This window comes from Prosopis cineraria, unplaced genomic scaffold (genome assembly GCF_029017545.1).
Source record: "Prosopis cineraria cultivar Desert tree isolate PC_DT_omini unplaced genomic scaffold, ASM2901754v1 PC4, whole genome shotgun sequence".
NCBI classification, from domain to species: Eukaryota; Viridiplantae; Streptophyta; class Magnoliopsida; order Fabales; family Fabaceae; genus Prosopis; species Prosopis cineraria.
In genome coordinates this window covers 4,679,988-4,704,131 of record NW_026555335.1, presented here as the reverse complement: position 1 = coordinate 4,704,131, position 24,144 = coordinate 4,679,988, and the positions used below count along the sequence as shown (strand labels likewise).

Sequence of the window (24,144 nt, the reverse complement as noted above, 5' to 3'; positions counted from 1 at the left end):
TAAGCATATTCTTCTATATGATCCCCCTTAATTGTAACATCATCCTCGACATTATCAAATACACAAAACACCAAGCACGAAACATCATTATGGTAACTTAAGTTTAATTAAAAGCTCAAGAAAAGAATTATCATAACACAAGAGTTATAAAAGATTTAAAAATTAAGATTGCAAGAAAAATCCCTTGATAAGTCATTTGAGCTCAAACTATAATTTCAAACCAATTAAACAAAATAATGAAAGCATGGGAATTAAAATATCATTTGAAAGCAAACAAGAAAAATATGGAATTTCTCTAAAATCTAGCCCGTTTGCTATAGAGGATGGCACAGACAAACTCATCCCTCACTACGTGTTGCGCTATGGCACCACTGTCATGCATTGCGGTGCATGCCTACCATCATGACAGTACTCTAAACCAACCTTCAAAGTGTGCTGTTTCGCCATCTGACGTTCAATTTTTGCGGTTTAAGTGTCCACATGTAGCTTTCTAAGTATTGGCATTGCTCTCATACCTAAATTCTAAACCAATTGAGAGTTAGATACCCAAACCCAAAATGATATCTTTTCTTTTCAAAACAATAACTAAAGTGTCCAAATTCACATACTAAGTGCCAATAACCATGAAACCACTTGAGTTTAATCAAATAGACCATAAACAAACCACAATAACACTATTCTAGACACAAATTGGCCATCCAAACCATAATTTAGCATAAATTTAAAAGTGATAACAAACATATAATAATCATTCAGATGGCCAATCAAATATATGAACTGACACAAAATGATATTTGGACTAGTATCTTGACCTTTCATAGCCATTACAACACAAATACAACATTTTTATGTCAAGATCCCCCCACTTTTCATTAAAATTCATGCAAATGCTCTCAAAGTGACATATGATTTCTAAGTTGGCATATGCATAAATTATTCATTACAAAACTAAAGGACATAGAAAGGACTATAAAAATAATATCGAAGCCTTTACCTATAAAATATAATCACGGGGTGAGTCGAGGACTCAAAAGCTAAATAGTCTAATCTAACTATTCATGTGAGAGAACAGATAGTGCGTATGTGAAGTTATATTAAAACATATAATAAGATACACCTACATTCATATGGTTATAGTATGATGTGCATGATCCACACACCACCTTATATCCTCTTTATCTTGTAACTGAATCTATAGACTAATAACTTAATAAGACTAAATTTGTATGACTGGATTGGCCTAAGCTCACCATTAGTAAGAGGCAACCCCGGCAAAGAGCACCTTCATCCATTATAGATAGCAAATTTCCCCTATCTACGAATACTAGCTGTGTCAATGCCCAATCTACCTCACATAGTACTGGGACTTTCAAACAATATAATACTGAGCACCGGGACCTCCATGGTGTTTGCATACCATATGAATTTTCAAACAATATTCCTAATAACACATTAGGGTGAACTCCTACCCTCTCATAATGATTATGCCAAATATATGCTTAGTGATTTTGCATAGCTATGATATATAATTTCACCATTTAATCATTTCTACATATATCCATAACAACAAGTTTTCATTAAAACGATAGAATTTCGCAAATAATTGTACTTGAATATAAGGTTTAATAGTCCAAATCCACAATATTCAAAGCACAATTTTCATTCCACTTAACATAGGGTTTCTAAATCATAATCATTTTATATTAATACTGTACTAGTACAAAAAAAGAGCATTAGCTTTAAAAGTAATCACACAACCATCCAAACACGTAAATAGAGAGTTTAAACAATTCAGTTATCTCAGTCCTTTTGTCACTAAAAGGGTTATCGTGGTCAAACAATGGCTCTACACATGTCAACTATCACCACAATGCTTACTCAATAGTAGATCTACAAGATCAAACTCTTAATCCTCAATCTACATACTAATTATCCCATTTTGAACATAATTTTAGGTACCTATAATACTCAAAACCTTGATTTAAACCCATCAATTCTCCTAATACACTCTATTAATTCTATTTAATACCCAACCACACTAAAAGCTTTAAATCCCTACTCACATTATTCCCAATCTCTCCATTTTTAGTTAGGGTTCGTCTAAACCCTACCCAAAAACTTCAAATCACTATATAGTCCTTAAATCTAAGTTTGACTTGATTTAACTCTTTAAGACCATAACTAAGACAATGGGTTTGGTTATTATCCAAGAAACACGAAATCACAACCCTATAAAACTCTAATCCTCATAAAATTCGCATAAAGGGAGAGAAAGAGGTGTAGGAAGCTTACCTAAAGACAAATCTTCTCTAAATGCTTCTAAGTTGATCCAAAAGTTAAGCCTTAGCAGCCTTAGGTCGTTGTTCGTTGCTTTCTTGCATTCACTCTTCTCCTACTTCTAATTTTTAGTTTGATTTGAGAAATTAAAGAGTGCAGATTTTGCAGATACGCCGTGAAGCATGGCATAGAGTCCTACACACGTTTGTACCTCTATCCATGCTATGACCCGCTCGAACATCGATATAGTCCTCTTTTAAGGCTGTCCAATGATCTAAAAACTTCATTAGTCTCCTAAAAATATCATTGATTAGTAATTCACCTAATTTGACCAAAATGCCCTCTTAAACACTAAAATTTCCATAATCAAAACCCAAGATGTTACATTAATCTTCTCCTTTGCAATTTTTCTAGCCTGAAATGCTTTGCTAATTGAGGGTTAAGCCATAAAATCTTTTCTTATGGTTGCTTGCACATCTGACAACTTAATATATTTATTAATCTTCATATTATCAACTATTTTTTCAGCAATCCACTTTGATCAAGCCCTCTTTACATTGATTTTTACTCCACATGCATGCCTTGAATTTAATGTCTTTAGGCGATAAGTCAATAAGTCACTCCTATTTTAAGACTGTAGCTTCATTTCATTTAGCAATTTTCTCATTGGATAAAAATCTCGCCTAATCTTATCTCCACTAAAACATTAACCTTGGTCCCATCTTCATTCAAAAATTTAGGAAGAAAAAAGATTTAGAGCAACATAGCATAAGCATGGTATCTCGACTAACTTAGAGGGAGAAAAGATGATGAAACAAAGAAGACCATGACTCTCTTGACTAACCTTATAGGGCTTGACGATGATGATTTTGTCTCCTTCCCTGTGTTGATATTGAAAATCAATGGAACAAAAGAGACAATGCCAAACCTAAATGTAAAGCTTATTGGTTACGCTTCTTCATGTCTTCAGTTTACACATGAGCCAAACTAGTTTCTTATCTCAAATGTTTTTGTTTTTATTTTTGGTGCTTGCTTAGATTTTATGGAAACAAAATCCCCACTAGATTGCCACTTAATTGTTATTTAATGGAATTTTTAACACCATTCGCACTTATTAATGGTTTTAAACAAAAAGGACCACTTGATGTAACAAAATAAACTTAAAGGACTCAATAAAAAAAATTACAAGGACCTGATTAAAAACTCAGGAAACTATAAGTTTTGGGAGATTAATTTCCCATAATATTAATAATTGATAATAGATTGAAACCAGCGTATTGATTTCTTTTCAGGGAAACACTAACATCACAAGATATTAATATTGAGAAATGCTCCTAGCTAGCGATGATACACATAAGACGTAATTGATTAATTTACCGATATCAAAAAAATCAGTTAAATTAGTTATCAGCTATTATTACATAAAAAATGTGTATCATTTTTCTAAGTTATATGCTTAAAGTGAAAAAAACATAAAATACCAAAGTAAAAGTGGAAATAAGTTAATAAGAGGCCTAAAATCTTAATCCAATCAAGTCAAATTAGCTTAAGGATTAAGGATAAAGTTTTTCGACCGTAATATGTCGTGGAAATAAGTTGAAGGGTCTATCAAAAGCTTATGGCCTGAAAATAAGTTCATGCCTGGCCCCGTCTATCCAAAAAATAGGCCAGGCAAGGCCTATGCCTATTTTTGCAAAGCCGGACCGGGAGCCTTACTTAAACAGGTGAACATATAAATATGCATATTTAAATAAATAGTTATATATATAAATACACATATAATTAAACCCTGGTATGTATACCTCTATTTAAGGTCAGGTCTATGCCTGTTCGGTCAAAATCTTGCGTGCAGTCTATTTCTACCCTTATGTGGAAGACAAAAAATGAGAAAAAATGTAAAATTAATGAGGATAATATGAAAAATATATTAAATGAGGGAGATAAAAAAGAAGATGGTTTTCCTATATTTACCACGAAAAAAAATACTTAAATTAGGTTTTATAATTTGAACCAGAGAGGGTAGCGGTGCCAATTTTTTAAAAGTCAACAGAAATATATGTACTGTGAATACGAGTGAAAGAAACTCCTTTGACTTGCTCAAAAATATAATAGAGCTGAAGGTTGTTAAGGTCGTTACATTCCAGGCATATAATGACATGATGAAGAAATTATGACTTTTGATGATCACTTAATTAAGACTAAATACTGCATAAAAGTTGAAAGAACCCAGACTTTTTTTTTTTTTGGGATAAGATTGATTAAAATTCATTCATGAAACATAATGAAAGGACAGAGCCACATACAAGTGGGCCCTCTCATTTGAGAAAATTACATAAAATAGATATGAAATTTTAACTTTCGCACCTCTTTTTCTTCATATTTTGCACGATACTATATTTTTAATATTCTGAACATTAAATCCATTTGATTCCTTTTCTAATCTAAATTTTTTAAGTTTTTAATTGCTCTGTCATGAATGAAGAAAGGGAGTGCTTGGGTTTCATAAGCTGGTGACATATGCGTGGGGACAAGAAAGACAAGTATTACGCCAAGTTGATGTTATCTTTCGTTAAACTTTGATGATCCAAAGACAATGAGATACCAGCCAAAACCTTGAGGACAGAATCTTCAAATCTCTTTAATTTCGGCCGAAAAAAAAAATTCTGAAATTCGTCCCCACTATGCCGACCCTTTACGAAGATAATCTTAAGACTTGACATTCTGAGTATGGTCTTTCGGTTTTCCGGAAAAATCACTCACGGTTTTCACATAAATAATTGAAATATAAAAAAAGTCCTGCGAAATCACAATACTACTCTTAAGTTGTTAATGAATGCTAAATAATTGTTACTGGAAGTAATTTAATGATTTTATGGAATTTTTATATTTATATTGTTTTTATGAATTTGAGAGTGATTTGTTAAAGTAGAATAAATAAGTAAAGCACTCTAGGTTTAATATACTGCAAAGTATAGTGAAAAAGTCATATATAATTTAAAAAAAAAACCGAAATGGTTATAAAATATGACGAAATTCCATTTTAAGAAAACTAGGTGTCCAAATCAAGGAGGTGGCAATAACAACAATAATGAAAGGTAGGATAGAGGATATCGGGAGGCGATTAAATATAACAAGGTGTACGTGGAGTTTCACGTACGTATATGAGCAATCAAACAACAAAAGAAGGCCATCATCAGCAAGAAGGATTGTGGACATGGAAGTGGATGAAGGAAGGAGCTATGAGTACGCGCAAGACGGAGCTGTGGATCTTAAAGGCAGACCTGTTCTTAAATCCAAAAGAGGTGGATGGAAGGCTTGCTCCTTCGTAGTTGGTCAGTACACACACACACACACATTTATAGTTTCTCTTTACAGTTGATGGATATCTTGTGGATGAACGAACGCAGTGTATGAGGTATTTGAAAGAATGGCGTATTACGGTATATCAACGAATCTGATCATATATTTGACTAAGAAGCTAAGGCAAGGCACCGTAAATTCCGCCAACAACGTCACCAATTGGGTCGGAACCACCTGGATCACTCCCATCGTTGGCGCCTACATCGCCGACGCCTACCTCGGCCGCTACTTCACTTTTCTTCTCGCCTCCTTCATCTACCTCTCTGTACGTAACTATATATCCCTTCATATTTCTTCATTTCATGATCTTTTACCTACCTCGGAATCCTTTGAAAAAATCACGCGTAATCTCTGCCAGGGTATGTGTTTGCTGACACTATCGGTTTCACTTCGAAGCCTAAAGCCGCCGCCCTGCACCGATACGGACGTGACAATGTGCAGCAAAGCCTCACCGCTGCAACTGGCCGTCTTCTACGGTGCACTCTACACTCTTGCCATCGGAACCGGAGGGACCAAACCCAACATCTCCACCATTGGAGCAGATCAGTTTGACGACTTCGACCCAAAGGAGAAGGTTCAGAAGCTGTCCTTCTTCAACTGGTGGTTTTTCAGCATCTTCTTCGGCACGCTCTTTGCCAACACCATGCTCATCTACATCCAAGACTCTGTGGGGTGGACTCTGGGCTATGCTCTTCCAACTCTAGGGCTTGCGGTCTCCATCTTGATCTTCTTGTCAGGCACCCCCTTCTACAGGCACAAGTTGCCTTCTGGGAGTCCCTTTACTAGGATGGCTAGGGTCATCGTCGCTGCTTTCAGGAAATGGACAGCCAAGACTCCTACTGATCCTAAGCAATTCTATGAACTTGATTTGCAAGAGTATGTGAGGAAAGGAAAGTACAGTATTGATTCCAGCTCAACTTTGAGGTAGCTAATTTTCTATCCAGTTATGAATGATGCTTGGTTTATACAATCAGGATATAAATTATTAATTTACTTTCTGTCACTATATACAAAGTGTCACCTATATAACCCAATATATAACTGTTTGCGTGTATGTGCAGGTTCTTGAACAAGGCGAGTGTAAGAATTGGAACAAGTTCAGTTAGTAGCAGTCCATGGATGCTCTGCACAGTTACGGAAGTAGAAGAGACCAAACAGATGCTAATGATGATCCCAATATTGCTAGTCACCATAATTCCAAGCACAATGATTGCTCAGACAAACACGCTCTTCGTAAAGCAAGGAACCACCCTAGACCGACACGTGGGAAACTTCGAATTTCCACCGGCAAGTCTAAACGCATTCGTCACCATCTCCATGCTCACCTGCGTCGTCGTCTACGATCGTTTCTTCGTAGGCGTGATGCAGAGACTCACCAACAACCCCAGAGGCATCACACTCCTTCAAAGAATGGGAATAGGCCTGGTCATCCACATACTCATAATGGTGATCGCTTTTGTCACAGAAAGGCAAAGGCTCAGAGTCGCCAGGCAACACGGCGTGGTGGAAAAAGACGGAGAGGTTCCTCTGAGTATTTTCATTCTGCTTCCTCAGTTCGTGCTGATGGGATGCGCCGATGCGTTTCTTGAGGTTGCCAAGATAGAGTTTTTCTACGACCAGGCTCCCGAGAGCATGAAGAGCCTTGGGACTTCATATTCTCAGACATCTTTGGGGATTGGGAATTTTTTCAGCAGCTTTCTACTTTCAATGGTGTCGCGCTTGACTCAAGCTGGTGGCCACCGTGGGTGGATTCTGGACAACCTGAATATTTCTCATCTGGATTACTACTACGCCTTCTTCGCTGTGCTCAATATTATCAACTTCGCGATCTTCCTGGTTATTGCCAAGTTTCATGTGTACAAGGCAGAGGTTTCGGATTCCATCAAAGTCCTTGAGCAAAAGTTGAAGCAGAAATCATCAGTGCATGGTGACGGCGGATAAGCAACTAGCGAGCCAGGAACTTGAGCCAAGTCTATAATTATAAAAAAAAGGCATGTTATGTATTTCTACTGTGATGTGAAAGAATACCAAAAAGTTCTCTCTCTTTATTTTTATTCTCTCTTCTCCATGCTTCTGTTACTTTTTGAAATATGCTTATTTCACTACAATGATTTAACTAAAGGCTTAAGAGGCAAAAATGCTTCAAATTTTTTTTTAAAGGAGCGCTCAATATATTTTTATCTTAGAAAGAATAACGTTGTCCTGAAATTGTTAAAAATTGAACAATGTTACCTTATTCTAATGTTTTGACTGACGTTTGACTAATCAAATGTTGAAATCATGGCAAGCGACTGGCACTTTGGCCAAAGGAAAGAGAACTAGATTGTTTCAGGTACCCTATATTCTCATATTTTCAGAATGAGGAAGATGATGAGATTCATTTCAAGAGGAGAAAGGGACAAATCAATCAAGGGAGAGGAGGAGAGAATCTGAGAGCTGCCATGGTCTTCGTGAGCTTGGTGTGCAAGTCCTATGGTGTCCCAAGTGTTGGCAAAACTCATACGATTCACAGTACAAATCAAGAAGGAAGAGAAAGGATTTTGAAGGAAAGTGAAATCTGAAAAATGGAATTCAAGATCAAACACAAAGGAAACGCAACAGAAAAGGAAACTCAGACATTAAACACAAATTAAAGGAAATAGCATCATATCTGGTGTCTGGTTTTCTTCGTCCAGATACTTGGTCAAACCATATCAGAGGCCCGGCTAACGTAGCTGACGCGATTTTCGATCCCACCTCTGCAACAGTGAATCTCAAAATCTTAGCCAACGCAATTTTCGAATCAGAGCTGCCTCATTAAAGAACAGGAATGGGACGAAATCCAAAGCTGTGACAAATTCTCTCATAAGTATACTTTTTCTCATAGGAACATCATGAAAACTAATATTAATTAGCAGGAAATCCAACTGGATGTGGGGAAGGGAACAAGACGACATAGTATGGAGCAAACACCTCACTTCATCGGGCATGAAAGCACGGTCAAGGACATTAACAATAGGTAAGAGCGTGCCATCATAATCTATCCTTCTTGAACTGAAATTCTTTTGTGGGTTGAGCCAAATCAGAACTCTCCAAGGCTTTGGCAGACCCTCTTGGTTTGTGGAAAAGGCCAGATTCCAAGATCATTAGACCCCGCTCTAGGCCAGCCTTTGGCACACTGTTCCATGGTGGAGATAGGATAAAGAGGAGGCAACAATGGGCGAGGCTTACTTTTTGTTAGAACCGGTAATTCGGGTAAAGTTCCAAACCTACTTGAAAAAAGTTAGGACGAGTTATGCTATTTAGGTTTTTTTTTTAAAAGATAAAATACTTTAAATTCGATCTAAATAAATTTGACCTAAATTGAACCTGACTCGAATAAGTTTGATCACTGAAATGTATAGCTCTATATGTATATAAAGTTGATAACTTTAACCAAATTTAATGAACCAACTTGAATTCAATCAAAAAAATTAGGGCCGTACTTTATTATATAGGTTTTTTTAAGAGAATGTGATATTTTAAATTTAATTTAAATAAGTTCAAATCAAATTAAACTCACTCAAATAAATTCACCTCGTTCAAATTACGAACTCTACTATTTGTGGGTGGTCGACAGTTTTGGCTAATGTTCGTGATGAGGGGGAGAAGGAGAGAGAACGAACAAAGAAAAGGCTGGAGATGAGAACCAGTATTTGGATTCAGGAGTTTGCTTTGGGTTTTGGGTTTTGATTTCAACTTGGGCCTCACAAGGTTGCCACGTTAAACGACAATTGTGTTATCTTGAGAGGTTAAAAATATTCTGTTTGCCCAACGTTAGTTAGAGATTATGGAGTGACACTGCTTCTCTTTTACTATCATTGCTCCTTTTAAAATATAAGAATATTTGGTGCTCTTTTGAAAAGATTTTTAAAACATTTTTATCCCTTAACCCATAACTAAATAATAGAGCTGAAGACCCTAAAGTTCGTTTAGGATATAAACGACATCAACAAGCAGTAATAGTTAAAACAAATCTTATCCAATCACTTTTGATTCCGTCAAGACTAAATTCAATCACAGGATCTAGAATATAATTAAGGAAATGCTCAGGTTTGAGAAGCCTGTGTTGTGGCGTATATGTCCGGGGGGATTAAGATTAAGCAATGCCAATTTGCTTAATTGAAATTCACGCTCTCTTTGATAATTAAACAATTCTAACAAACGATCCAAAGACGATGTATCGTTATTTCTGTTGGGATTGCGCCTGCCATCCAATAATCCCGTACGAGTGACGAGGCAGGATTTTTAAATGGGCAAATGACATGCAAAGACTCTCTAAAAATGTTAATCACAATCAAAGACCTCATATTTTAGAAAATTCCAAAAAATCAAAGTTCTTAATATGAGTTTTTTTTTGGACTTTTTTTTTTTCAGTCCTCATCTGTGATACTTTTAGTACAGATCTTTGATATATTTATCACTCATCAGTTTGATGTCTTCAATACACATGCAACTTTAATATTTTCAATACTAAAACGAATTAAAGTGTTTTTTTAATACTAAATGCATAAAATATGAGTATTTAAAATATTAATGATGAGTATATATATTTTTTTTGAAAAAAACAAGTATTGAGAATATTAAAATGAATAGTGAAAAAATTGATTAACTTAAATTTTAATACCAAGAATCATGGTCCTTTTTTGGAATATTTAAAAATCATGGACCTTAATTGCAATAAATATTTTATAAGGTCGTTAAATGTCATTTGTCCTTTTTGAATCTCTTAATTTTGAACTGGCGACTGTATGCCAGCTGCTTTGTCACTTAAAATTAAACTTTGGTGATTTCAAATGTAATATTATTATCATCCTTTCACAAATATACTACTGATAGCATATTATTTTTTAATTATTTATAAGTATGTTTCTATTGAAGAGCCAAATAATCTTATTTAAAGCTCAAGCACTAGCAAGAATTCGAATAATGATAGTATGTTATTTATCATAATAATAATTATTCTAGCCCTTACCCTGTCACGAGCAGCTTGCACGCTTATCATTTAACAGGAGGCACGTACGATATTACATATAAACTTGGGTTTGACTATGATGGCAATGAGATTAATAAAACAAAATATACAATAGTGCCTCAAGGATGAAAGGGTCAAAAATAATTTAAAAGAACAAACTAATTAATTAACAAACAAGCCTTTTTGCTGCTGCCAAGAGTTATAATATGAAAATAAATACTAGCATTGTGGAAATGAATGAGGAGGCGATGGCATGATAAAGAAGAAGATATATAATGAAGGTACGTGGGGAAAGAGGGGGAAATTAAAAGAAGGAAAGTAATTAAAGCAGAGAATTAGGATTTAATTATGGAAGAGGAAGAAGGAAGGAGCAGTAGGGATGAGTACACGCAAGACAGGAGCGTGGATCTTAAAGGCAGACCAGTTCTGAAATCTAAAACTGGCGCATGGAAGGCTTGCTCCTTCCTTGTTGGTTAGTGTGTGTGTGTGTGTTCATTATCATGTTCCATTCATTTATTATATGCCTTCCATTTTCTACGCTCCCTTATTTCTACCTTTCATAACACGCGTTCCAATATGGTTTCCTCTTGCAACATGATCATTTGGCATTTTTGGGACCCTGTGTTTTGTCAACAGTTCACACCTCCGTATATACATGCCATTATGATTATTTCAAACTAATTTCTATTATCTGTTGTTATACGGTTTTTCCTTCGTTTCTTTACTCTCTCTCTCTCTCTCTATATATATATATTGAGAGAGAGAGAGAGGTACCTTCATTTCATTGTGCATTTTCATTAATCCCTCCTCTTTCGTTCATCAACTCTGTTCACTGTGCTCTGGCTTCATCATGACTAGCTTGCATCTATATATCATCAAAGATTTCCAAAACAAAGTATTTTCGCCTTTAATTTATGTGATGTTACACACTCACTTATATGAATCATGGATAATTAATTGGCAGCTAGCTCTTATTGCACTCACCATGCAATTATACAGATGCTTGCGATGGCCAAATCGGCAAATCGATCAGATCTTGGGTTATGGGGCAAATTAAAAGTGTTTTCAGTCATTTTCTTAAATATTATGCTTTAAATATATTATTATGTTATAATATGTCGTTTAAATAAAATCATTTCTTTTGTACCTTTGGAGATGCTGGAATAAGAGGGAAAATAAAAAATTAAAAAAAAAAAACATTGCCTCACATATACTATTATATTTTTTGCACCGCTCTCCTGCCGATAAGAATTCCTTACTTTGATTTCCCATTGATAAATGTCAGGTGGTTTTCTTTACCATTTGATTGTTAATGATTAATTCAATGGTTCCTCCATAAAAAGCTTATGATGACAGGCTTGTATAAAGAATCTAAAGTTCCTAAGAATACCAATAAACTAAGCATACTAATTGCTACATCTTCACCTCAGAAGCCCTGAAATTATCTCAGCATGTACTCGATCTTAAAATATATTCTAGAAAAACTTGATGATGGAAAACTTGAGAGATTTTGTTTCCTGGTTCAGCATTGAGTTGGGACATCCCGGGGGTGAGGATATCACTGTTAATTTTATGTTATATCTGTGTGTGTGTATACACAGACCAATATTTGTTAAATCATTATCACAACTAGTATACATATACATGTAGTTTCTTCTTGACAGTGCTGCCATTGTGAATGTATACCATATATAAATGAAACGATGTGAATGAACATTGAATGGCAGTGTACGAGGTGTTTGAAAGAATGGCGTATTTCGGGATATCCACAAATCTGATCATGTATTTGACCAACGAGCTCCAGCAAGGGACCGTCACCTCCGCCAACAACGTCACCAATTGGGTCGGCGTCACCTGGATCACTCCCGTCTTCGGCGCCTACGTGGCCGACGCCTACCTCGGCCGCTACTTCACTTTTGTTCTCGCCTCCTTCGTCTACCTGGCCGTGACTACATATATCCCTTCTTGCTTCTTCATTTCAATTCATTCGTTGAATACATCATCCTTAGGCCCCCTTTTTAACTGTTGCAGGGTATGTGTTTACTGACGCTTTCAGTTTCACTTCCAAGCCTCAAGCCGCCGTCGTGCTCCGACACTGACGCCCCAAACTGCGGCAAAGCCTCGCCACTGCAGCTGGCCGTCTTCTACAGTGCACTCTACACTCTCACCGTCGGAACCGGAGGGACCAAGGCCAACATCTCCACCATTGGAGCCGATCAGTTTGACGACTTCGACCCAAAAGAGAAGGTTCAGAAGCTGTCCTTCTTCAACTGGTGGTTTTTGAGCATCTTCTTCGGCACGCTCTTTTCCAACACCGTGCTCATCTATATCCAAGACTCTGTGGGTTGGACTCTTGGCTATGCGCTTCCCACTCTAGGGCTTGCAGTCTCCATCTTCATCTTCTTGTCAGGCACCTCCTTCTACAGGCACAAGTTGCCTTCGGGAAGTCCCTTCACCAGGATTGCTAGGGTCATCGTCTCTGCTTTCAGGAAATGGAGAGTCTTAACTCCTACTGACCCTAGGCAACTATATGAGCTTGACTTGCAGGAGTATACCAAGAAAGGAAAGTACAAGATTGATTCCACCTCAACTTTAAGGCATCTGATTTCTGTCCCTGATGTCTGGTTCACAATATCACTTAATTAATTAGCCAATATATAATTGTTTGCGTGTATGTGCAGGTTCTTGAACAAGGCCAGTGTCAAAATGGGAACCAGTTCTGGTAGTAGTAGTCCATGGATGCTATGCACAGTTACGGAAGTAGAAGAGACGAAACAAATGCTAATGATGATCCCAATCTTGCTGATCACCGTGCTTCCGAGCACAGTGATTGCTCAGACAAACACGCTCTTCGTAAAGCAAGGAACCACACTAGACCGACAGGTGGGAAACTTCGAAATTCCACCGGCAAGTCTGAACGCATTCGTCACCATCTCCTTGCTGACCTGCGTCGTCTTCTACGATCGTTTCTTCGTCCGCGTGATGCAGAGGATCACCAACAACCCCAGAGGCATCACGCTCCTTCAAAGAATGGGAATAGGCCTGGTCATACACATACTCATAATGGTGATCGCTTCGGTCACAGAAAGGCACAGGCTCAGAGTTGCCAGGCAACACGGCGTGGCGGAAAAAGACGGAGAGGTTCCTCTGAGTATTTTCATTCTGCTTCCTCAGTTCGTGCTGATGGGATGCGCCGACGCGCTTCTTGAGGTTGCCAAGATGGAGTTTTTCTACGACCAAGCTCCCGAGAGCATGAAGAGCCTTGGGGCCTCGTGTTCCCTTACATCTTTGGGGATTGGGAATTTTTTCAGCAGCTTTCTGCTTTCAACTGTGTCGCGCGTGACTTCAGCAGGTGGCCGCCGTGGGTGGATTTTGGACAACCTGAATATTTCTCATCTGGATTACTATTACGCCTTCTTCGCTGTGCTCAATATTATCAACTTTGCGATCTTCCTGGTTATTGCCAAGTTTCATGTGTACAAGGCGGAGGTTTCGGATTCCATCAAAGTGCTTGAGCAAGAGTTGAAGCAGAAATCATCAGTGCATGGTGACGGACAAGCAACTAGCGAGCAAGGAAACTTGAGCCATGCATAGAGAGGATGAAAGTGAACCCACCAGAAAAACAGAACTGAAACCAAATGAAACAAGTACATGAGTATGAAACATGATGCTCCATAACAAAAAGTTTGAACAGACACTGTTTCTTACCCCTGGTTCTAAAATATAAGACATTCTTTTAAAGATTTAGATATTAAAAAATATAAAATATTTTTAATTTTTTAAAATATAATTATTACTTTTTTTAAAAAAAATTACCTCTATTGATGGTGACTTTATATTTATTATAAAGTATTTAACAGGAGTAAATATGAAAAGATAAAGTTAGTTTGAAAGTGAGTAAAAAATTTATTGAATGATAAGATTCGATTAAAAATACCTTACATTTTTAAACAAAAAAATATCATTTATTTATTTATTATTTTAATTCATTATCACTGTATAATATAAAATTTTAAAAGACTGTGCACTTCATAAATTATAAATAATGTAGTTTTTCTTTTGCAAAGAGCCTTCAAAAAGTTAACTATATATGTTTATTGATCAAGTTTTTACTTACAACCAAAAAACATCATGGTGTGTTTGGTTTAAAAATAAGGGATTTTAATGAAGGGAAGGAGCGGGAAGGGGTTTTAATAAAATTTTATTTAGTTTAGGGAGAGAGAGGATAGGAATAAAAAATAAGTTAATAATTTTATTTTCATCAAATTTAACTTAATTTTTATTTTTTGTTTTGAAAAAAACAGTTATATTAGAATTTATTAAGTTTTTATTTTAAGAATATAAACTTATAGTAATAAAAAATTGAAGAAGAAATTATATTTTATCAGTGAATGAAAAATATTAAAATTTTATACATTAAAAAAATTATATATTAATTTTTGTAAGTTGATAAAATTTATTTTATTTTAAATATATTTGATTGGAAATTTTTGAAAATGACAGAATGAGAGGGGAGAAAGTTTGGTTAGTGATTAATAAAAAAAAAGAAAAACTCTTTATTTGATTAAAAAATTAGAGGGGAGGGGAGGGAGCCTCTCCCATCACCTCCTAAGCCTCCCCTCCAATTTGAAATTTTTTGGAGGGAAGAGAAAAGAGAAAATAATTAAAAAAATATAAATATTTATTTTAAAAATTCTAAACTATTTTTTATATTAAAAGATTATATATTATATTTCTTTGTCTCTTTCTTATAATAAAATAAATTTTATCATCTTAAAAAAAATTAATGTATAATTTTTTCATGTACAAATTTTAATATTTTTTATTAGACTCACTAATAAAATATAATTTGTCCTTCAAATTTTTTTTATTAATATAAATTTATATTCTTAAAAATAAAAACTTAATAAATTTTAATATAACAATTTTTTTAAAGCAAAAAATAAAAATCAAGTTACATTAGATAAAAATAAAATTGCTAACTTATTTTTAATTTTCCTCCCCTCTTCTTCCTTTTTAAATCAAACAAAAGTTTATTAAACTCCTCCCCTCCCCTATGTCAAAATTCCTTTCCTTTTCATTTCTCCTCGAACCATTTGATTGAAAGTTTTTGAAAAAAATGAGAAGAGTTACTCTCTTTTTTTTTATTTGGTTAGTAGTTAATAAAAGAAGGAGAGAAAAGCTTTTCGTTTGGTTAAAAAAATTAAAAGAAAAACCTTTTATTTGATTAAAAAATTAGAGGCTTCTCCAATTTAGAGCTTTTTAAAGGGGAGAAAGGAAAAAAAGTAATTAAAATAAATTTAAATATTTATTTTAAAAATTTTAAATTATTTTTAATATTAAATGATCATGTATCAACTTTTTCTCTTTAAAAAAACAGCTTTTTAATGTGGACACCTGATGGGGATCCACATTCTGTGGACACGGGTCAGCCGTGGATATGGCTATCCAAATTACTACGGTCTTTGCATCTCATTTTCTTCCATTTTGCCGGCGAAATTTCTAACAGCAAAGGGATAGCGTGAAAATCAGAAGCAATGGCATTGGCAGCTTCAGGGACTTCGGGAGTAGTATTGGCGAATAAGTTTAATCTGTGTTTCCTAAAAAACAAGACTTTAGGGTTGCCGTCATCGAGGGTCAGTGTGGCTTCAGAGCTTGGGTTCGTCTCTTCGCAATTGAGTGGCTTCAAAATTTCATATCCCCATTCACCTAGAGCCACACCCGCAGTTTCTGCCCCATTGTTACCTGCTTTACAACCCGTTGCTCGTAATTTCTTCTCCTTTTTTCTCACTCTCGTTCCTTTCCTTTTATTTTCAAAACCCTGCTACTTTTTGTCTGTATTTGACCGATTTATTTCGTTTCTCTGGACTTAATGCCAACATAATGTTTTGGCAACCGTATCATGCTTCAATTAAATGCTCTGTTGTTCGAACTCTGTTATTGTTTGTGTAAATTGAATACTCGGAATTGTAGGATTTGACTCCTAGCTGGTTATTGAAAATGCTTGAATTGAACGAAATTCGTCATGTAATGTGTGCAGAGGAACACCGAGCGCAAAAGAAATATTGTTCTTTTTTTTTTTTTTTCCTTTGATTCTTGTAAAATCCACAATTGCCATTAAGTTGTGTAACTAGTTATTTCTCTTTCCCTCTACTTTCTTTATATATGTCATATGGCTTTGCTAGGGGGCATGGCTGAATGGAATTAACCATTTCAAATTGTGCATAGCTTAATGCATAATGTACCAATGTATATTTCATTTCCGTTGTGCCTGGATAGAAAGAGTAATGGTGAAATCTACTCCATTTGCCACTTGATCTTTAGAGTGACACATGTGCACCGTTGCTAAGACTCATAATTTTTACTTTGAAACTGATGGGAGAAGTTGAGATATAATCGTCCAGCCTTTTATTTTTCGACAATGGCAAACTTTGTTATCAATAGTTTTTAAGGTGTCCGATTCTGAACATGGTAATGAATAGCGGTCGTGGTGGTAGAACTTGTTCAATTTATCGACTGGTTGTTTTTTTTCTTAGGAAGAGTGTGCCCCTTCACTGGAAAGAAAGCAAACAAGGCCAACAAAGTCTCATTCTCAAACCATAAGACGAAAAAGTTGCAATTTGTGAACCTGCAGTACAAGAAAGTATGGTGGGAAGCCGGGAAGCGCTATGTAAAGCTTCGTTTGTCAACTAAGGCGTTGAAGACTATAGAGAAGAATGGACTTGATGCTGTTGCAAAGAAGGCTGGAATTGATCTCAGTAAGAAATAACTGAATAAGTATATCCAATCTGATTATTATTGTATCCTCTGGAAGAACATGCCTAGCTCACAAAGTATTCTTGGTACATTTTCTTTTCTTTTTTAATGTATCTTATTTTCTCATATGTTTTCTTCCTCCCCCAACTCCTTATAATGTATCTTTATTTTTTATAAACTAGATTTGTTTTAAATTATTATGGCAAAATTCAAGTATTGTTATTGTTCATAAGGAATGAGAATGTGATAGTGTACGCTTGATTCTGAATGTAACACAAGGTATTAGCCTGGAGTTTCAGTTTTCTTCAGTGGCAGGGAGTTTCAAGTGGCATTTTTTCTTTTTGTTTTCTGCTTAGATATTCCAATGTTTCTTGTGAACCAGGGTAGGATTCATTAACGCCAAATATTTGAGATTTTCTCTATGGATAATGATGTTGTGTTTTTCATCCACGAAGTTCAACTTAAGAATCTAGTTGGAGAAAGAGAGTTAAAGAGAAGGGATAGAATACGAATGATCGCCTGAAAGATTACCTCAGATGCCAGATTCATCTGAAGTAAAAATGATGAAGTTATTATTTTTGTTAAAATTAAGGTAAAAAAATAACAAAACTATCACCTAAAGTTAATTCAAGCGTTCAAGATAGGGTGGGATATGGGTTGGAAGTAGAGTTTAAATGCTCATGATGTTTTAAAAAAAAAAAAACAAAGCGAGATTTGCAAAATACACCTTAAAAAACACAGCAATAAATTAATTTGGAACCACAGTAATTGTGATGTACACTTTGTTTCGTTGTACACTTTGTTTCGTTTATTGGTTTAACTGCTCATAATTTGTTTAGTTTGTTGTGATAACTAAAGAGAACACTTATAAAAATTATTGAACGAGATCTCTTAATTAACAATATTTTTAATATTTAAGGGCTTGGTTGATGACAGTATACTATGACATTGTACAATTTATATAATTGATCTCACTTAGTAAAAAAAGATTAGTCAAATTAAATAAAAGCTGGACATATGTCCTTATCGGTTGCTCAGTTGAGTCCATTTTTTCCATTTGTGGAGTTGCTGCCACTCTGATGAGTCGACAATGACAAAGTTGATAATTAATGGTGGCTGAGTGCTTACCCAATTACCATATAAAAAGGTTGAAGTAAAAAAGCAGCCTGCTGATTAAGAGGGCAGAATTTTTCATTGGTATTGGTTAGATTAATTTTAGTTGTAACAAAACAGTGATAATCCTGTTCTGTTTAAGTATTAAAAATTACTTTTAACAGTAAAACGATGAAGTCACTACGATAATTATGGAGAACCAAAATACACCTTAAAGCGCACAGCATACACCTTGTTAATTTTATTAGTTTATTTTTGCTTATAATGAATAACACATTAACAAAAAGCTGCTCCTATTTGTCTTTCTCTGTTAGTTTTTTTTTTTTTTGGTCAACGTATCTGTCTTTCTCGGTTGCTCTGTTTGAGTACATTTCTCTCATTTTGAAAATTAGTGGGGGCTCAGTGCTTCCCACTTATGAATCATGGAATCGGGACGTCCGGTTTCTGCTAATCATCGCTCTGTAAGATTACAAATTGATTTTCTCAACCATATCTAGTGGCCTTATTAATATACTATTGCTTATGCAACACCAACTCAGCCCTCACAGCCCCAAGCATCAAGCATCAGGTGAGGCGACCCCAGGTTTTGATTTTCAATGAGTTTGAATCCTAAAAGAAATAATTTTAAGGTTATGTTTGAATCTTTTGACAAGAAAAGTAGATAGAATGGAATTTTTCGATTAAGCACTTTCTTAAAGCATACAAATATAAATTTTAAATTTCAATTTTTTATTTTACAAAAACTAAATGCAAAATTCTACTCTGTTTAATTTAATCCTTTAATCAAAGTAAGGTGTCTTCAATGGAAGGATCCAGATTCTTGTGAGTAATGTCAACATGTGTGCACTAAAAACAATTGGACAATCATAATAACATCACCGTGTACAGGATCCAAGAGCTTACTGCAAAATCTATTATTAAGACCAGTTTCTTATAGCACTATATATTTCACCAAAAATTTACTCAAGATCCTTTCAAACTGTTTTTTACTCATCAGGATCTAGTGAACGGAACACTTGAATTTAGAGGTCTGGAAAGAGGAAGAAAAGGCTATGGAGTTCTGGAAACTCTTTATTGTTGCACTTATGCCAGTGCTCAAGGTACTTTTGGTTACTGCCGTTGGAGCATTCATTGCACTTGATTGCTTTGATATACTCAAGGACAATGCCAGGAAGCCCTTGAATTCTGTATGTTCACTGCTGTCTCCCTCTCTCTCTCCGGTTAAATTCACTAGTGGCTACTTCCTATAAACATCATACTCAAGTTGGTTAGAATGGAGACCTACGCCTGAAATTTAAGCTAACCCTTTGAGTATTGTTACTGATTTATTAATGGTATTTGGAAGTACATACTTTCTCCTTGTCAAAGGTTTAGACAAATTTCTATCTGGTTATTGCTTTAATTTTATGGAAATTGAAAGGAGGGTGAAAGACATGCAACGATATTGTTTCTCTCTTCTTCTTCTTCGCTTTGTTTTGTTTCTTGTGCAAGAGTGCTTGAAGATCACAAGTTATAAGGTGCTGCCATATGATACTATCTATCTATAGAAATGGTGAAAAATATATCCATCATCAAAGTTTTAGTCCCACATTTTGCTGATAGTAAGATCCAACATTTGTCTTGTATTCTTCTTTCTATGAAGATAAAAGTGACTGCAATGAGCTATTTTGTTGCCTGGAAATAATTAAACAGGTTATTGCTATGGGAACACATGGCATGAATTGCTAATGACTCTTAGCCTTATTGTCATCATTCTTGCCCCTTAAATAACAGAAAGAAATAGGCAAATGAAATATTCGGTGTCTTATAGTTAATACTAATCCTAGCACTTGTTCTGTGCAGATGGTGTATTATGTATTCACTCCAGCACTTCTTTCCAGCAACCTGGCAAAAACGTTAACATTAAAGAGCCTGGTTATACTGTATGATTGTTTCTCACTACTCTCCGCGTTTTCTTTTCTACCTACAACATTCGTCTTCATATCATTCAAGATTTGGTTTGACAGACACGCTTTCATGGATTATCTAGGTGGTTCATGCCCATAAACATTCTTCTCTCTTTCACCATTGGGACAGCATTTGGATGGTTAATTATTAAAATAACTAGAACTCCTCGTCATCTGCAAGGCCTTGTGTTGGGGTGCTGTAGTGCAGGCAGGTTCACTTATTGATTTGCAATTATCACTTTAAAGTCAATGTTGAATCTGGACGAAAATAAGTTTTCTTTGGCTGTTGTGGTCTGATTTGATCAGGAAATGTGGGAAATCTGCCTCTAATCATAGTTCCAGCTGTCTGTAAAGAAAGCAGTGGTGCTTTTGGAGATGTGGAAGCCTGTTACAGAAATGGGATGGCTTACGTTTCTATGTCAATGGCAGTATGATACTCCCTCCATTTTTATTTGTTAGAAACACTGTCACTTTTGATTTGCTTTTTTTTTTTTTAAATAAGCAAAATTAAATATCTCAATAAGCATTTATTATAGATTTCCTAAATTACCCCTCATAATTTACATTAATGAAAAATAATCAATGCATGTTTATGTTGATTAACACAAGGCATTTTAATATAATTTCTTTATTTTCAAATATAATTATTGTAGTTAACCAACTTTCTTAAATTGTGTAATATAATTTTTTTCTCTTATATATAGAAACGGAAGAAATACTTAATCTTAAGAGCACTTGGAAATTTTAAAAATGCTGATTATTTTATTTTCATTCTCTCATTTTTGAATTTTCAGATAGGATCAATTTACATTTGGTGCTATGTGTACAACATTGTGCGCATATACACATGTGAGATTTCCAATATAAACAGAGTCGATGATTCCACAGTAGCTTCAGTATCTGCAGCAGAAAGGGATCCTGAAAACCTTTCAGCCTGTTCCACAGGACAATTGGTCAATGTAGGGAAGATTTCACAGGAAAATGATCAGATGGGTCAACTTGAAATTGAATGTACAAACAGACAAGCAAAGGTTATTCAGTGGTCTGATATAATTAATTGGAACATGATGTGAACTCCTTCATTGAATGCGTTTCTTTCCCCTTGTTGTTTCCAATGAAATGTCAAATACAGCTCTTGGGATCAATTAGCATGATCGTTTGTCACTACAGTGTCACCCACCACCTGTCTTATGTCATAACGGAATGAAACAAACAGAATGATCTATAATTTTTGATGACATGTCTGCATAATACTTAATTCGGTGCGGAAGAATAAGGGATGATAAGATTAAGATACTATAGCAGGAGGAGTTTGGATCCTCTAAAGAGTAAAGTCTGTAAAATGATTTTAAAGTCAGGGAAAGATAAAACAGAAAAGGAGCGAATGAAAAGCGAAGGAGTGGAGCATGGAGACTCTCGTCCTTGTATTATTCTCTTATTTTATAGACACTGTATAATTCACAATTTAGAAGATCCCAATTAGAATAGGAGTGGGAAAAAACCCTCTATTCTTTTGATGTCAAAAGCATTTGATTGTAGAAATTTTGATTTGATTGTAGAAATTTTGATCTTACTTTTGTGTCATTCTCTCTTTTAATTTCGATGCCCTTTACAAGCTCCACACTTTAAGAAACGCAGAATAAAAGAGGGACCCCTGGGTATTTTTCGGATTTAACAAGAAATTAATTGTAACATTCTTTATCTTACACTTTTTTATTGTGTTGCAGGTACCAAAAAGGAAAAGATGATGAAACAGTTGAAAATGATAGCCAAAGGATCAACCTGAAGGCATTATTTGCACCTTCAACAACTGGATCGGTATGCAAAAATTATATAATTTCCCTTCATAATCTTCTTTTTTCTACTATTTCATTCAAATACATTGAAACCTTGTTAGTTCTTCCTAAAAAGGAAACCTCCTCTTCTTTCGCTTCTTGTAGATTGTTGGTATGGTAATTGGTGCAGTAGCTCCTCTTCAAAAGGTATTAATTGGTGATAATGCTCCTCTCCATGTAGTTCAAGACTCTGCATCCATGATTGGGTAAGCGAATTTTTTTCCTTTCTTGTTGACCTTGCCTTGATGTGGATAAGCAAGGTTTTTTCCTCTTCATGTAGTCCAAGATTCTTTCATATTGCTCATGCATTGATTATATTCATATGCTGGTTTTGTAGTGATGCAGCAGTTCCTGCTATCACCTTGTTAATCGGGGCGAACCTTCTCAAGGGTAGCCAATCATTAAGATACATTATTTCATTGAATTTTTCCATTAGGGGTTGAGTACAGTTCATCAGGTAACTTTATGAATGAATAAGAACTCAGACAGCAGAGGTGGATTTTTCAGGATTAAAAGGGTCAGGCATGCAGACTTCACTGATTGTTGGTGTCATAATTGTTCGGTTTATTGCACTGCCAGCAGTAGGTGTAGGCATTGTTAAAGGTGCTGTCCATTTTGGGTGGCTCCATCCTGATCCATTATATCAGTTTGTCTTACTGCTTCAATTTGCTCTTCCACCTGCTGTTGCCATAAGTAAGTAATGGTGATGTTCTTTTTCTAAATGATGGTGACATTCCATAAATTTGTGCTCTTGAGGATGGTATTTTGTGTTTGTATACATCAACGTCTCTGTCCCTGAAGGAGGACACATGTATTGCATGCATTCTTATCAGAGTATATCTTCTGAGTTCTAAACTTTCCAGTTTCAATTCCAATTGACAGCAAGATTTGAGGCATTTGTTGTTTAGGTTTTGTTTGGAAAAAGCATTAAAAGTTAGGGTTTTGCTTTTCCAGGTACAATGACACAGTTATTTGGGGTTGGTGTGGGGGAATGCTCTGTCATCATGCTAGCAACTTATTCCTGTGCTACAGTTTCACTCACTCTGTGGTGCGCATTCTTCATGTGGCTTGTTCTCTGATAAGCTTTGTTTCAACACCTTTTTTGAAGCTTCAAACAACGCACATGAAGATTCTCACGCATCCTTGTTGCATCAGTTCCTATCTTATGCAGAAGGAGAAGATGATGCTACATTAATTAGCTTATAATGTAACAATGTAGAGAAATTTGAATAAAGCCTTTGCTTGTTGGACGAAGCTAAAGTTAGCCTATGTATTTTTTTTTTTTTAAATAAAAGTTTTGTTAGCTATAGCTGTTATTAATGACTCTGTCTTCGAATGTTGAAAATTTTGGACATTCGGAGGAGATTCTCTTCATATGAACATTTTAAATTTCATTCTTGTTATTTTTTTTTAAATGAAATTATCATAATCACAAGAAATATAAAAATCGAATCAAATTGAAAACGATGTGTAGAAGGGCCGTTTGTTGATATGCACGTGCTGGCTGTGGGATCCTCTTTATAACTCCGTACAATGAATTTAAATACAAAAAAGTCTTATAAAATTCTAAAATTATTCTGAAATCTCATGTCAATAATTTTGCTCCAGGATTTGGTTTGAGCGTAATCCTCACCGGTGAATGAGCTCCATTGGTTTCCAAGTCACTTTTGAAAAGCAAGAATAAAATTTTAAAAAACAATGTACCACTAAAACAATATAAGCAAGCAGAAAGGTAGTATGTTATATTAAATTAAACATGAACCTCATTCCCTTAATTATGTACATGCAATTCAATTTGGTGTCGTTGTCTTGTCTGTCTGATGCAGCAAAATCCAACTTCCATTCTCTTACGTCACGGTTGGTT

At 35.3% G+C, this 24,144-nt stretch overlaps 4 protein-coding genes across 5 annotated transcripts; all 4 read left to right on the top strand.

Annotated features, from left to right (window-relative positions):
* Nucleotides 1-5,447: 5,447 nt before the first annotated feature.
* LOC129309994 (protein NRT1/ PTR FAMILY 5.2-like) lies at nt 5,448-7,691 on the top strand. Of its 2 annotated transcripts, none has more exons than XM_054951802.1 (4): nt 5,448-5,579; nt 5,685-5,902; nt 5,996-6,561; nt 6,699-7,691. In XM_054951802.1, the coding sequence occupies exons 1-4, from the start codon at nt 5,492-5,494 to the stop codon at nt 7,576-7,578; spliced, it is 1,752 nt and encodes a 583-aa protein (XP_054807777.1). In that variant the 5' UTR covers nt 5,448-5,491; the 3' UTR covers nt 7,579-7,691. The 2 variants fall into 2 exon arrangements, with proteins under 2 accessions (XP_054807777.1, XP_054807776.1); XM_054951801.1 differs by having other exon boundaries at nt 5,449-5,609.
* Nucleotides 7,692-10,978: 3,287 nt separating this feature from the next.
* On the top strand, nt 10,979-14,224 carry LOC129308384 (protein NRT1/ PTR FAMILY 5.2-like). The gene is made up of 4 exons (XM_054949493.1): nt 10,979-11,102; nt 12,358-12,575; nt 12,662-13,227; nt 13,312-14,224. Exons 1-4 carry the CDS (start codon nt 10,979-10,981, stop codon nt 14,222-14,224), a joined length of 1,821 nt encoding a protein of 606 aa, XP_054805468.1.
* A 1,840-nt stretch (nt 14,225-16,064) lies between these two features.
* Nucleotides 16,065-17,694, top strand: LOC129309656 (50S ribosomal protein L28, chloroplastic-like). The gene is made up of 2 exons (XM_054951312.1): nt 16,065-16,396; nt 17,167-17,694. Exons 1-2 carry the CDS (start codon nt 16,168-16,170, stop codon nt 17,397-17,399), a joined length of 462 nt encoding a protein of 153 aa, XP_054807287.1. The 5' UTR covers nt 16,065-16,167; the 3' UTR covers nt 17,400-17,694.
* A 1,436-nt stretch (nt 17,695-19,130) lies between these two features.
* LOC129308380 (protein PIN-LIKES 3-like) lies at nt 19,131-23,674 on the top strand. The gene is made up of 10 exons (XM_054949462.1): nt 19,131-19,686; nt 20,342-20,421; nt 20,529-20,653; nt 20,752-20,873; nt 21,240-21,514; nt 22,140-22,263; nt 22,386-22,486; nt 22,618-22,670; nt 22,788-22,973; nt 23,235-23,674. Exons 1-10 carry the CDS (start codon nt 19,552-19,554, stop codon nt 23,357-23,359), a joined length of 1,326 nt encoding a protein of 441 aa, XP_054805437.1. The 5' UTR covers nt 19,131-19,551; the 3' UTR covers nt 23,360-23,674.
* Nucleotides 23,675-24,144: the final 470 nt, after the last annotated feature.